The sequence below is a fragment of the Salmo salar genome, chromosome ssa13 (assembly GCF_905237065.1).
Source record: "Salmo salar chromosome ssa13, Ssal_v3.1, whole genome shotgun sequence".
NCBI classification, from domain to species: domain Eukaryota; kingdom Metazoa; phylum Chordata; class Actinopteri; order Salmoniformes; family Salmonidae; genus Salmo; species Salmo salar.
In genome coordinates this window covers 56,463,026-56,476,934 of record NC_059454.1, presented here as the reverse complement: position 1 = coordinate 56,476,934, position 13,909 = coordinate 56,463,026, and the positions used below count along the sequence as shown (strand labels likewise).

The 13,909-nt window shown below is 40.3% G+C and overlaps 3 protein-coding genes across 3 annotated transcripts in view; 1 reads left to right on the top strand and 2 right to left on the bottom strand.

The window, feature by feature from the left end:
• Positions 1-2,027: 2,027 nt before the first annotated feature.
• On the top strand, positions 2,028-4,103 carry pou4f3 (POU class 4 homeobox 3). The gene is made up of 2 exons (XM_014137114.1): positions 2,028-2,216; positions 2,510-4,103. The coding sequence occupies exons 1-2, from the start codon at positions 2,097-2,099 to the stop codon at positions 3,407-3,409; spliced, it is 1,020 nt and encodes a 339-aa protein (XP_013992589.1). The 5' UTR covers positions 2,028-2,096; the 3' UTR covers positions 3,410-4,103.
• Positions 4,104-11,725: 7,622 nt separating this feature from the next.
• Positions 11,726-12,754, bottom strand: il4/13a (interleukin 4/13A). The gene is made up of 4 exons (NM_001204895.1): positions 12,582-12,754; positions 12,258-12,320; positions 11,998-12,090; positions 11,726-11,851 (listed from the first exon to the last, which is right to left on the bottom strand). Exons 1-4 carry the CDS (start codon positions 12,735-12,737, stop codon positions 11,735-11,737), a joined length of 429 nt encoding a protein of 142 aa, NP_001191824.1. The 5' UTR covers positions 12,738-12,754; the 3' UTR covers positions 11,726-11,734.
• A 127-nt stretch (positions 12,755-12,881) lies between these two features.
• The window catches only part of rad50 (RAD50 homolog, double strand break repair protein), a 60,291-nt gene continuing 59,263 nt past the window's right edge, over positions 12,882-13,909 (bottom strand). The window contains exon 26 of the mRNA XM_014136732.2: positions 12,882-13,502. Coding sequence (XP_013992207.1) covers positions 13,316-13,502 — 187 coding nt within the window. The 3' untranslated portion in view covers positions 12,882-13,315. The remainder of the gene's footprint in view (positions 13,503-13,909) is intronic.

Genomic DNA, 13,909 nt, shown 5'->3' with positions numbered 1-13,909 from the left:
ATACAAAGTATACTGAAAGCAGGTGCTTCCACACAGGTCTGGTTCCTGAGTTAATTAAAGGGATACTTCTGGATTTTGGCAATGTCCTTATCTACATCCCAGAGGCAAATTAACTTGTGGATATCAATGTTATGTCTCTATGTCGAATATGAAGGAAGTTAGGTGTAGTTTCGCAAGCCAAAGCTAAGTAGCTTTAGCACAATGACTGGAAGTCCATGGGTATCTGCTAGCATGCAGATAACCATAGACTTCCAGTCATTGCATTAACGCTAATTAGCATTGCACTAGCACTAGTTAGCAACTTCCTTCAAACCCCACACAGAGACATAAAAATGCTATCCAAGAGTTCATCTGACTCCAGGGAAGTTCATAGAGCCTCTTTGCCAAAATCCCGAAGTATCCCTTTAAGCATTTAATGTTAACAATTAACAGTCTAATTCTGATATTTTTTTCACTCATTGATCTTTTGACCAATCAGATCAGCTCTGAAAAGGCGCTGAGGTAAAAAGATCTAACGTGACTGGTCAAAAGATCAGTGGAAAAGAATATTAGAATTGGGCTGCTTTTGGAAACTCAGCCAAAGGAGCATAAGGGGTTTAAAGTGTGTGTGTGTGTGTGTGTGTGTGTAGGTTGAGATCTCACCAGATCTCAACCTAATTGAAGACTTATGGGAGATTATTTTCCACCAACATCAACAAACACCAAATGATGGTATTTCTCATGGAAGAATGATGTTACATCCCTCTAAGAGAGTTCCAGACACTTGTAAAAGCTATGCCAAGGCACACTGAAGCTGTTCTGGTGGCCCAACGCCCTATTAACACACTTTATGTTGGTGTTTCTTTTACTTTTGGCAGTTACCTGTATGAGCAAATAGGAGAGGGCTGTAGTTTCAGAATAATTGTTAAAGTAACTGGCCAGTGAAAATCAAACTTTAAACTTTATTTTCTGTTAACTCATATCCAAATAATGTCGTTGACTTTAATTTCCCAGCTGTTGCTTGAGAGATAGCCATGGGATGTATACATAAACCAAATCATATTTCCAAGCGAAATAGATTACATATTTTTCAAAAACGAAAGAGCAGTGTGAAGTACAATTGTTCTTTATCTATAATTAGAAAGTTTGATAAATGAAGAAAAGTTTGACAATGTTTTGATGTATTTCTGTTTCTTTTAATGTCTTGAAAAAGGTTTTGTACATAAATTGCATTTTGCACAGTTTCAGATTCTCAGCATAAATTGATTGGGTAAGGGAATTGTTAGTCTATTTGTGATGGCAATTTCATCTACACATTTCAAAATGTAATTTATGTTACACAACTTGTGTGGTATTAGAGTTCACAAGTCTGCTATTAGTAGCCTAGCGGTTAAGAGCGTTGGGCTAGTAACTGAAACGTCACTGGTTCGAATCCCAGAACCCACTAGATGAAACATATGTCGATGTGCCCATGAGCAAGACACTTAACTCTAATTGCTCCATGGTCGCGGTCAACAATTGTTGAGACCTGTCTGTAACCTCACTCTCAAGGGGAGGGGGATATGCAACAACAACAAAAACTAATTTACAATTAACGCGTGTGGAATATGAGGATATACGTTCCCTCATATAACTGTGGGAATCACGAGACGCCAAGACTGGTGCTGAAGCTAACCACTCTCCTGTTTTATCCTTGATGCAAGGAGAGAAGAAACATGACAAAATTAAGAAAAATTCACTGCCTATATTCTCTGTGTTCATTACATTAAGCCTGGAACCACAAGTCTATAGAAATATAGAGTCCTAGATAAAGTAAGGTATTAAGATTATTGAATTGACGTCTGCGCCCAGTGGGATAGGCCTAATAGGCCCAAATGTTTTGTTTCATGGGCCATTTAATTGCGTTCACTTTCAAGCGTGCATCACGCTTGCGCACAGTACCTAGGCCATTCCCATGATTTGTAACTTGTAAGTTGAGTAAAGGGGCAGGTGGGGGGAGAGAGAGACAGACAGACCGGGAGGTTCTGCCAATTGAAATAGCTCAGTAACAGCAGCGAGTCAGAGAACCGAGCCTGCCTCTATGTCAGGGCCACTTACCTGCAAGGTGCGCAACGAAGATGATGACCATGAACGGCAAGCAGCATTACTCTATGCACCCGGTGCTGCAGGAGCCCAAATACTCTGGCCTGCACGCGAGTTCGGAAGGCATGCGCAGGGTGTGTCTGCCTGCCCCGCAGGTATGTTAGTCATTTATTTGAGGCACAAATGTATAATAAAAAAATATACATTTAAAACGTTTTTAAGTGGATCAGAAAGGACCTTATTATCCACTCCCGTCCTTGTTCTTTCTCTCTCCCTCACAACCCCTCCCTCTCTCTCATCCACATGTCTATTTAAGCAAAGCTGCTACTTTCATATTAATTTTTATGACCTGTGCTTTGAAGAGGGTTCTCCCTGTTCTTGAAATGTTTTTTAATCCTGAGTTGACAGAATTCCCCACTGACTTCAATATGCGCACTCTTGCTTGCAGCTTCAGGGCAATATATTCGGTTGCTTTGATGAGAGTCCACTGGCACGCGCGGAAGCTCTGGCGGCTGCTGACATTGTCTCTCACGGCAAGAGTCACCCTTTCAAGCCTGACGTGACTTACCATACCATGAGTAGTGTCCCCTGCACCTCCAACTCCTCTACGGTGCCTATCACCCACTCCTCCACCCTGACCCCTCACCACCACCACCACCACCACCTCAACCAGAGCTTGGAGGGGGATCTCCTGGATCACATCTCGTCCAGTCTCTCTGTGAGCGGGATGGGGGCTCCGGATTCCTCTATGATGGCCACGCAAGCCCACCAGCACCACCTCCAGACCATGGGTCACCTTCACCAAGCTATGGCCATGGGTCATCCGCACTCCTTGTCTGTGCACAACGGAATGTCGTGTGTCAACGACGTGGAGTCGGATCCGAGGGAGCTGGAAGCCTTCGCGGAGCGGTTCAAACAAAGGAGGATAAAGCTCGGGGTGACCCAGGCGGACGTTGGCTCAGCTCTCGCCAACCTGAAGATACCTGGGGTGGGCTCTCTCAGCCAGAGCACTATCTGCAGGTTCGAGTCCCTCACCCTCTCTCACAATAATATGATTGCGCTAAAACCTGTACTCCAAGCCTGGCTCGAGGAGGCTGAGGCTGCTTACCGGGAGAAAAACAGCAAGCCAGACCTTTTCAATGGCAACGAACGCAAACGAAAACGCACGTCGATAGCCGCACCTGAGAAACGATCTTTGGAGGCATATTTTGCTATCCAGCCCCGTCCCTCTTCGGAAAAAATTGCTGCAATTGCTGAAAAACTGGACCTTAAAAAGAACGTGGTTCGTGTGTGGTTTTGCAACCAACGGCAAAAACAGAAAAGGATGAAATATTCTGCTGTGCATTAGTTCACATAATGCCTAAAATACGAGATTTTGAAGAGAGAACGGCGATCTATCAACATCTCATGTCCGACTGGAATTTACTACTGAGACTCTATAGGATTTATTTAAATTGAAATTATTTCGTTCACTTTTTTTGTCCTGTTGTTTAGTTTGGAATTAAACGTATCGTGCTAAAGATCTCTTGGAGGAAATTTGTTGTTGATTTTATGACTGCCTATGACAACTCTTCAATTACAGAACTAAACTATAGGGCCTAACAAATAGAGGGAGAAAATGACTTCTCTCTCATGTGATATGTCCTGTTGAATGCTCATAAAACCTGTTAGTTGTTTGGACAATTGAATCAATGAATTACACCAACCATTTTCACGTTTAAGATTCATATTTAAGATGGAATGAATGTGTGTTCACTGCATAGGGGTAACACAACCACCCAACAAAATATGTAAATAAATGTGCTCTCTTTGTGAACTAACTGAACTTTATTCACCGTTGTGTGTAAACGAGGCAAATACTATTCACAATATTTATGACACAACACGAGTTGAGTTTTTTTAATAGGCTAATTTTAAATAAGGCATGTCATACCGGCATTTGAAGGCTGTTATTTTGTCATGGCCTATTTTGATGTGAAAAATGTAAAACAGTTTGGAGTATCACTGAAATACTATGAGTATTTTTCTTCACTCTTGGATTTCACTTGACAAAATGTGTGAAGTTCAAACTTCATTAATAAATCATTGAATATTTTCTCAAATTCCATTGAATCAGCAATTTATTATTTCGATAACATTTTGTAGGATTATTTTGTGTTTTAGTCAATTGTAGAGAATTAGACATATGCAGGCTATTACCATAGGCTATTACCAATTTAAAAACATTTAGGTTGAGCTTAAAGTAATTTTGCCATTTGTGTGAGGTTATGATAGTATTGTATTTAACTATCTATTTTGTTTCTCGGGTTGGAGTAAAGGAGTATTAACTCGGGGTTTGTTCCTGGTCTGAATAAATCCTGCCTCAAGATACAGGCGATAAAATCATTGTAAAACCATGAGTTTCACAGAGAACATGACTTGTTTCATTTATGAATTCCCAACTCTCTGCTGCGATTAAAAACGAATCATATGGCACATAAATATGATTGAAAAAAGTACACATTTCATTGCTGAATGATAAACCAAAGTCAAACACAATGCAACAATTATATGCAGATATAATTTATATAATTTATGTTTTCCTTTCATTGACGCGCTGTTACCAGGACCTTGGTCCTAATTAGATTAGTTAATAATTAATGGCCTTGTGTCACTGGGTTATATCGTGGGGTTTGAAATTATTAAGTAATGATGATGCAATATTCATTATATATTGGTATAAAACGAAGCTTGGAGCTGTGCGGAGGGCTGAGAGTGTATGGGAGCTCGTGACTCGAGGGATAGAGGGGACTCTCACAATGTCAGGTAAGGATTTGAAGATTTCAATTTATCTTTTAAACCAGTACGAAAACCAAGATAATTTTCCACCGTTTTTATCTGTGTGTAGTTCCCCCTGCCCTTTATATTCAGAGTTTTTGTACTCAAGTTAAATATATTGTTATACTAATAACAATACAATAGGAGTTTGAAATAGTATGTGAAACTACTATTATTGTTTGAACTTGTAATTATACCAACTGACTTCATTATATTTGTCTTTATTCTCTTCCTGATGAATAAGTGCAGTTTTATGAGTCATTTAGTATTGGATACTTTTTTTTGTAAAAGTGGAACAGCAGGTCTAGACTTTAAATAAAATCATTATTTGATTCGATGTATATATTAATTTGAAGTAAAAACAAAAACATATTGATAAAAAAATATATTATTTTGTTAAATATACTGTATGTTATTCACTATAACCTGAAGTTACAGGCCACACGCTATTCTCCCAAGTGTAATAGGCTCTCCTCTGGATATTTTAGCCAGAGGATCAATATTTTGCATTTGAAAATAAAATCAGTGGATTTGTAATATTCTCTTTGATCTTAAGATTTGATTAATTGCTTAGGCAATGAGTAATTTATTTTAACAAAGAAGAATTTGAAAGAGGGGCAAAAGCAACATAATATATCGTCTACTTGCTCATGATGATAACCTAATGGAATTTTTCTCTCTTGTTCTGTGTCTTGGGAACATGTGATATGTGGCTGCAGACGGTTTTAAATCAGGATAAATAAGCTTCACCAAAAAGTGAAATGCTTATATTGTTCAATCTAACTGTTTTGTTATATTATAACCTGAAGTTACAGGTTATTGCATGCGTTTCTGTTTTATTTTTTACAAACTTTAGAGAATTTCAGAATATATTTGATCTTCCACTGTCTGAAGTTTTACCAAATTAATGTTAAAGAAATGACTTGGAGAGGAAGGTTAAATATTTTTGGGGCCAGGAAGCGTGTGTAAATTATTGATCGCTGTAATACCCCAATTGATATCATAAACCTCTTGCTATGAGGTAAGTTGAGCTGAAGGTTAGCAAAGACAGGGAGCATGTGGCGAGTGAGGCCCGTTCTATTATTAATTCCCAGTTGGAAGGTATTGCAATTTCTCATGCAATAATTGAGCTGCATTACCCCTGTATATTTATTTATTAAACATTCCTATGTGCATTTTCACTTCAGTTCAATTGCAAATTTGCTGCGAAATATAACTTACATAAATAAGACTCTGAAATCTTAAGAGTACTTATACAAAGTCAAGGAACAATATTTTTTTATGAAAAATGTAAGATATTGCATAATTAACTTAGATAACTTTACTTATAAATAGATATTTTGACCACATCAATTTAATCATCAAATATTACATTTTGATGTGGTGGGTGGTAGGCTTGTTATGTCTGCATTTGTGGGTGTGAGTGAGTGTTTGAGAGAAAGAGAGACGGGGAGGGAGAGAAAGTTAAGTTTGCTTGGGATGTTTTCATGGACTGGAGAGAGACAGTGCTCGACAGAATGGGGATGAGAGCACTGTTTAATTGCGGCAGACTGACTCCCGGACGGTGTTCTGCACTGCACACCCCACCCCTCCCTCTTAGCCTATCCTGGGTGGTTGTTGAGTCTTCGGCAGTCCCTGTGAGGAGAGCGAGTGGGGTAGGTAGGGGCGATGGCAGAACCAAGACACCGCAATCTCAATTATTCATAAAGTGCCAGTAGCAACAAATGAGAATGTGACTAATGTGGAGGCAGACAGCTACCTCTGTGCATTTTATTAGTCTTCTCCTATTATTATCACATGCCAAGCCATTCCAGGCCTCAGCCCACCAGTGGCGATTCTAGACCATTTCAACTGGGGGGGCCAAGCTGGGGCCAGTTGTACTGTTAGAGGGGCCAGTTACATTAGACGTTATTGTTGTCATATCGCTTTCTTCACTGCATTGCAGGCATTAGCAGGCAAAAGACCATGTTCATAATCATTAGTGTTCTGCGTTGCCACTGTCTAATAACTGATGTAAAAAAAGAACAATAGCAAAAATTATTTCATACTCCACATTTAGGGGGGCCACAGGGGGGTCCAAAATTGTTGTCACAGGGGCACTGCCCCCCCCCCCCAAAACCGCACCTGCAGCCCACAGCTCTTCCAAAGCATGTCATCGAGTCATCCAGAGGGATTCTGTTACTAGGAAACATGAGGCTGCCCTTCAAATGTGAACTTTGTGCGTCCTCTATTCCTTCCATGTCCTTCCTCTCTCTACCCCCACTTTTCTTTGACTCAGCTTGGGTTTTTCATGAACCTTTCTCTCTGGTGAATGCTTTTAATTGAGATGTTTCAACAAAGGTGACCAAGGTGTGTATGTATGACAATGGATGCTTGCAATGGCATAAGTTACCAACATTATCAAAAACAATCTTTCCTACCTTGGCTACCATCATATCCATGTACATTCCTACATATTGTACAGTACTAACCAGTTGCATAGAGTACATAGGACACCCAGGTGGGGATTGTTTTTGTCACTTTTAGACTCTCTACATGTGAGGAACCTTGTTACATAAGTATTTCAAACTTTGTTCTACTGGGAAATAAAAATTTAAAAAAATTCCATTCAATCTATATTTGGGTATTTGTTTCATTAGTCCACTGTTGATACAGTCCCAAACTGTTTTGCATGTCACCAATCAAGTTTTCAAGATATAGAACTTTCAAAATACACAAAGTGTCACAGTATGATGCATTTTGCATTTGCTTTTTTTTTAAGCACACGGAAATATTAACTGGGCTACATGGAACCTCTTCCTCTCTCTTAATAGTAAACAATACAGCTAGCTGCCCAGAATCGTCTCTCTCCATAGGCTCAGGAATGGCCTCAACGTTATGCATGGTGCAGTGGTTATATCAGGCAGTTTGTCCCCTGACCTCCCACACGGATATTCTGCTCTTCATTTCAGCACCAGCACCAGTACCAGCACAACAGAGACTCACAACAGTCCAGACTAAAATCTATGGTTACCCTTGGACCGGACACCTAAATTGTACAATTAGACTATATGCAAATGTATGCTGCTGTATGTGTGCAGTTCGCTATCTGTAGTTACCATCACCGTTTGGATACAATTTGCTACTAGGGAAAACACAGTATTGAAGATACACATTTAAATCTGTTTTTATAGCTCACATGAAACGATAAATATGTGCAAAGCCAAGAGCGTAAGTATATTTTCTTTCTCCATTTTGTATTTTTGTTTTACAGTCAAGCGTATGAAACAATGCTCGAATGTCCTCTTTCACTGTGCCACCCAATTTAAACAGTCAGAGGAGAGGGGGCTTCTGGTAGGACAGACAGCCTGGGATGCCACCTGCTTAATTCACCGCCCCCAATAACAGTATTATACACCACATGCATAATTTAACAGTGCTCCATTATAAAAGTGCCCTGAGAAATGAGATTAACCCACTCAGAAATAACTCACACTGGCGTGATTTCCTCAGAAAAGCACTTGAAAGAGCTCATGAAAGCAGAAACAAGATGAACACATCTCTTCACAGTCTGTAGAAATCTTATCCAAAAAGTTAACCGAGAGAGGGAGAAAGGTAAGAAGCTTTCAAGATAGCACGGCCATCTTGTTACGTCTCTACTTTTCCAAGTCGATCACATCAGATGGGTTCACTTTGTGACCTGTGGGGTTTGACATTAAGGTTTTGTGACAACAGGCGCCCATAGAAAGCGTCCAAACCAAAGCACTAGAGTGGGCTGCAGGCACATTATTGTCAGGAGTTCATGCTGTCACTCTCCATGGACTGACTTTTGAAGAGACATGAAAACAGTGCGAGTCCATAGAGAGGCCCCGGGTTATCCTACAGCAGATGCAGTCATTGGTCCCCTGCTCCCCAGGCCTGAAGGCTGCCCTGGGGCTAAACTCCCCAAATCACAAGATGAAAAACCCTGCCAATGAATCAGGGTGAGGCATACAAATAGCTAGTATTCCTGACCTCAATTATGAGGGACTTTTATATGTGGTTCTACCTGCACAGATCAGATTCGATCTGGGAAGCCTGTGTGATCAAATTGAACTGAAGGACAGATTCCATAGCCTCTGGGCACCAGCTCATTACTGTTTTATTTGGGATTCCCTGTGGGATTTTGATCCTAACTGTACTATAGAAAGATAGATAGGGAGAGGGAAACCTTCCTTCATATTCGGTTAACACCTTATTTGGATAGTCCATCTGTAGATGTTCTAAAGCATGGATCAACTACATTCAGCTGCAGGCCAATCTTTTCTTGAGCGGATGGTCAGGGGGCCGGGAACATAATTACAAATCATTTCTAGACTGCAAATTGCCCGCAAGAAGCCCAAACAGATAACATTGAACTAAAACATAATTTTAAACCTTGCTTACATTTGTATTAGATCACATCTCTCTCTATTATGTGTGGGAATACTTTGTAACAGATTTCCAAAATTAAAATGTCTTGGAGTGGATTTTCTGGTGTTTTTACAGTCTTTTATGTCCAACAATAAATATATTTATAAAAGTCTGTGTGTTCTTGTTCAGAAAATTTTGGGGGTCAAATAAAATCACCTGCGGGTAAATTCGGCCCACGGGCCGGCAGTTGGGGAACACTGCTCTACAGACTATCAGTAACATTTCAACTATCTACTAACCATAACCTTAACGCTTACCCTTATTCTAAACCTAACCCTAGCAAGCAGTTGCTTGTCAACAGACAGTTTGTTGATAGTGTGACCATCTGTAAAGCATTTACAGATGGACTATCCAGACTATCCAAATAAAGTGTGACCTCTGCAGCTAAGCCAGAGGTTTCCTTGAGATATACAAATAATGGCAGGCAAGGATGCGCAACACTCCTGAATGTATCAAACTAAATGTAGCTCACCCATGTTTACCTTTAATAAATTATGAAATATTACGCAAAGCTGAATAATTCAGTATCTACATGAATAGAGTCATATTCTCTCTGCCTCAATGAGTTCATAGGTCAGTGAGAAGCACCACCAGCAGGCCGCAGTGTTGCACTATAAAAAGTGGCAGTGACAACAGAGGGAGGGAGCTGTTGGTCTTATTTATACTGAACAAAAATATAATCACAACATATAACAATTTCAAAGATTTCACTGAGTTACAGCTCATATGAGGAAAGTCAATTTAAATTCATTCGGCCCTAATCTATGGATTTCACATGACTGGGAATACAGATATGCATCTGTTGGTCACAAATACCTTAAAAAAAGGTAGGAGCATGGAGCAGAAAACCAGTTAGTATCTAGTATGACCACCATTCACCTAATGCAGCACGACACAAATCCTTTGCATAGTTGATCAGGCTGTTGATTGTGGTCTGTGGAACGTTGTCCCACTCCTCTTCAATGGCTGTGCGAAGTTGCTGGATATAGGCGGAAACTGGAACATGCTGTCGTAGATGACGATCCTGAGCATCCCAAACATGCTCAACGGTGACATGTCTGGTGAGTATGCAGGCCATGGACGAACTGGGACATTTTCAGCTTCCAGGAATTGTGTACAGATCATGCTGAAACATTGAGGTGATGGCGGCGGATGAATGGCACGACAATGGGCCTCAGGATCTGTCACAGTATCTCTGTGCATTCAAAGTGCCATTGATAAAGTGCAATTGTGTTCGTTGTCTGTAGCTTATGCCTGACCATACCATAACCCCACCGCCACCATGGGGCACGCTGTTCACAACGTTGACATCAGCAAACCGCTCACACACGCGCTATACACGTGGTCCGCGGTTGTGAGGCCGGTTGGATGCACTGCCAAACAACGTTGGAGGCAGCTTACAGTAGAGAAATTAACATTCAATTCCCTGGCAACAACTCTGGTGGACATTTCTGCCAATTGCATGCTCCCTCAAAACTTGAGACATCTGTGGCCTTTTGTTGTGTGACAAAACAGCACATTTGAGTGGCATTTTATTGCCCACAGCACAAGGTGCACCTGTGTAATGAGGTTTAATCAGCTTCTTGATATGCCACATGTCAGGTGGATGGACTATCTTGGCAAAGGAGAAATGTTCACTAACAGGGGAGTAAATACATTTGCTCACATTTGCGAGAAAACTTGAGCGTATAGAACATTTCTGGGATCTTTTATTTCAGCTCATGAAACCCAGACTTTACATGTAGCATTTATATTTTTGTTCAGTGTAGTAATGAGATAACACAGGAATGGCTGCATGCCAGTAGTGAAGCTCCTGTTGCCTCTACTGTATGGCCTCCCTTCAGAGCTCACTTTGCATCAATTCACAGTGATCATTGTCCAGGGAAGGGAGTGGCAAAGCGCATTCACTTCAAAAGCTCTTCAGCCCCAGCATTTACAGTATGTCCCACCAGATAGATGTAGAGCATCTCACATCAAATCATGGCTAGCAAACACAAAGTAATAGCGATTTCAAGGGCCATGAGAATACAGTTGAGTAAGATGTTAGTAAGTTTAGCAATTAATGGTCTCCCATATAGATTTCAGCTACTGTTTCACACCAGCTCTGCCATTTCAGTGGAAATGAATGACCAGTCTAACCTGTCCATTGACAATTCAAGGAAATCCTGGAAAATGTGTAAGTTAAAAACAAAACTTTAAAATTTATTTATGATTTTTTTTTATTTTAGTACAAATAAAATTATGCACATTGTTAACAGGTGTGCATTAGATCATCAATATGCAACTCAGGTAAAATAAAAAAAAGATTTAACATTATATAATTAAAATACTGCCCTTGGTAAAGTCATTTAATGCCACTAACTTACTTAAATAAAACTGTCAACAAATAAATAAGCAGATTAGCATTGTGTGGAGTTGGTGTAGATCATGGTTTGGAGTTGATTTTTTGGCCACATTCTTTTAAGTCGAGGAGAAGTCTCCTCAGCTCCACCTGGTTGCCCTCCGCCTGGTTGTCTTGGCTCTTCACAACGATGCAGTATTGCTGTAATAAGAGAGCATCAGACGTCAACACCAAAGACACTCTCTCACCCAGCGCATGTGCCTTCATTTGGTCACGTCTTCTTAAGGAGGGAGAAACCACTGCGGGTCAATGAGCTGCTTTATTAATAGAATACTTTAGTAACTTACATGTTTGTTGTAAACCCTCAGATGTCGGACAATATTTCCAAACGTGGCATTTTTCACGGAGGCCAAGATTTTCTCAGCTTCGCAGAAGAACTCCTGTAAAATAACATTTGTTTCGTTAACTAAAGTTTCAACATACTCAAGCACCATTCATATCAACACACCTTCATTTTTTGAACATCAACTGTAAATATTATTCAATTATACATATGATCTTATTAACACCAAAATGTCTAAGCGGGCAGAATATTTAATCACATCACCTTGCATTTTGTGGTGGTCCCAGTCAAATGTGTAACATCTATGAGTAATGTTCTCAGAAGATCCTAGAGTAAAAGTAAGACAATTGTGAGAGGTTTGTTGCACACTTTTAAAATGACAAAACAATAAGACAGAGGAATCCTATTGAATATAAGTACAACAATTATTATTATTTTTTTTTAAATGTATGCATTCACTACTGTAAGTTGCTCTGGATAAGAGCATCTGCTAAATGACTAAAATGTAAAATAAGAACAGCGTGGCTCTTTGCCATTGTCAACAAGCTAACCCAAAGTTTCAGTTGTAGCTGTTTGATCAGCTCTTACCTCTGTCAGATTGTGTGTGTATTGTTCCGCCATGCTAATAATTGCCTCTAAATTGGAATGGTGATTTTTATGCTGCCGGTACGCTGCAGCGTTGGCAGGCAGAGTTCCAGAGTTAAATAGCACCATCGCAACAGAGAGAAGGATCACCGACTTCATCTTTGGTTGGGTTTATTTGCCAACGCTAAGTAGTACTAAAGAAGTCCTTGTACTTCGGAGAAGTTGAGGTGCTAGCAGGTAATAATTTAAAGCCAAATGTGAGGACTACTCAGTGAACAGATTATTTATACACAGGACCCAGGATATTTTTCCCCCACACATTTTATTGCAGTGTCAGCTGATGCAGACTCAAATATACAGTTTGAGACACATTATGAATATCTTGATTGAGATGTGGTTGATTAGCAAGCGTCACCAAGACCAGAGGCGTTTCGCCGAATACCGGATAAAAGTGGTAATCAACGACGGGGCCTCAAGGTCTTATCTGCCAATTAACTTCATCCTGTCAAAGAACAGAAATCCCTCTTAAATCAAAGGAAGTGAACAGAAACTACTATGGTCTTCTTTAGGCAGATCCCAACCCCAACTGGAATACAGTACTGTAGTGCAGTTTTTTTCTCTCAACTAAGGCATTTTATACATTTTTTTAAATTACATTTGTAGTGCCATGTGCCTATTATAACAATCATGGCCTTGATAGACTAGTATCAATCAAGTCTTTGGATGGTGTCCGACACTCAGTGCAGGTAGGAGCTGAGGGAGGAGACGCTGCACTTGGTGATCTCAGAGCACTGGTCCATGTTCTTCCTAATACGGTAGAAGTGTTCAACGTAGTTGGAACGTCCCAGGAGCTCCACAAAGTCCTCGTCATGGGTGATGATGAGCAGCTGGAAGTTGCGCTGGCGCGAGCGGCTCTTGATGATTCTGAGCAGAGAAAAGTAGTGTCAAAATATTTGTACAATAGTATTCCTATACTATTAACTTACTTTTCTTCAATGACAACACCCACTGCACGAATCCTTCCAAATTCTGCCGTCAGGTAGAAGACTAAAAAAGGTGCCACTGGCAAGCAAAAACAGCCTAAAGAAATCCTTCATCCTCTCAGCCGTAACCACCCTAAAAAGGAATCTGTTGAACTAACATGTACTTGCCTTCAAATGTATTTATACTGGGGTGGATGAACATTTTTATGATCGCCTGTGTTCAGGTAAATGAGCTGAACACTGGATGGTCTCTAACCAAAAATATTAGAATTCATGTGCGTGTCCTATATTGAACTATGCAGCTGGAATCTGGGGTATTTGTATGCCGCTGTGGTCATACATTTGGGC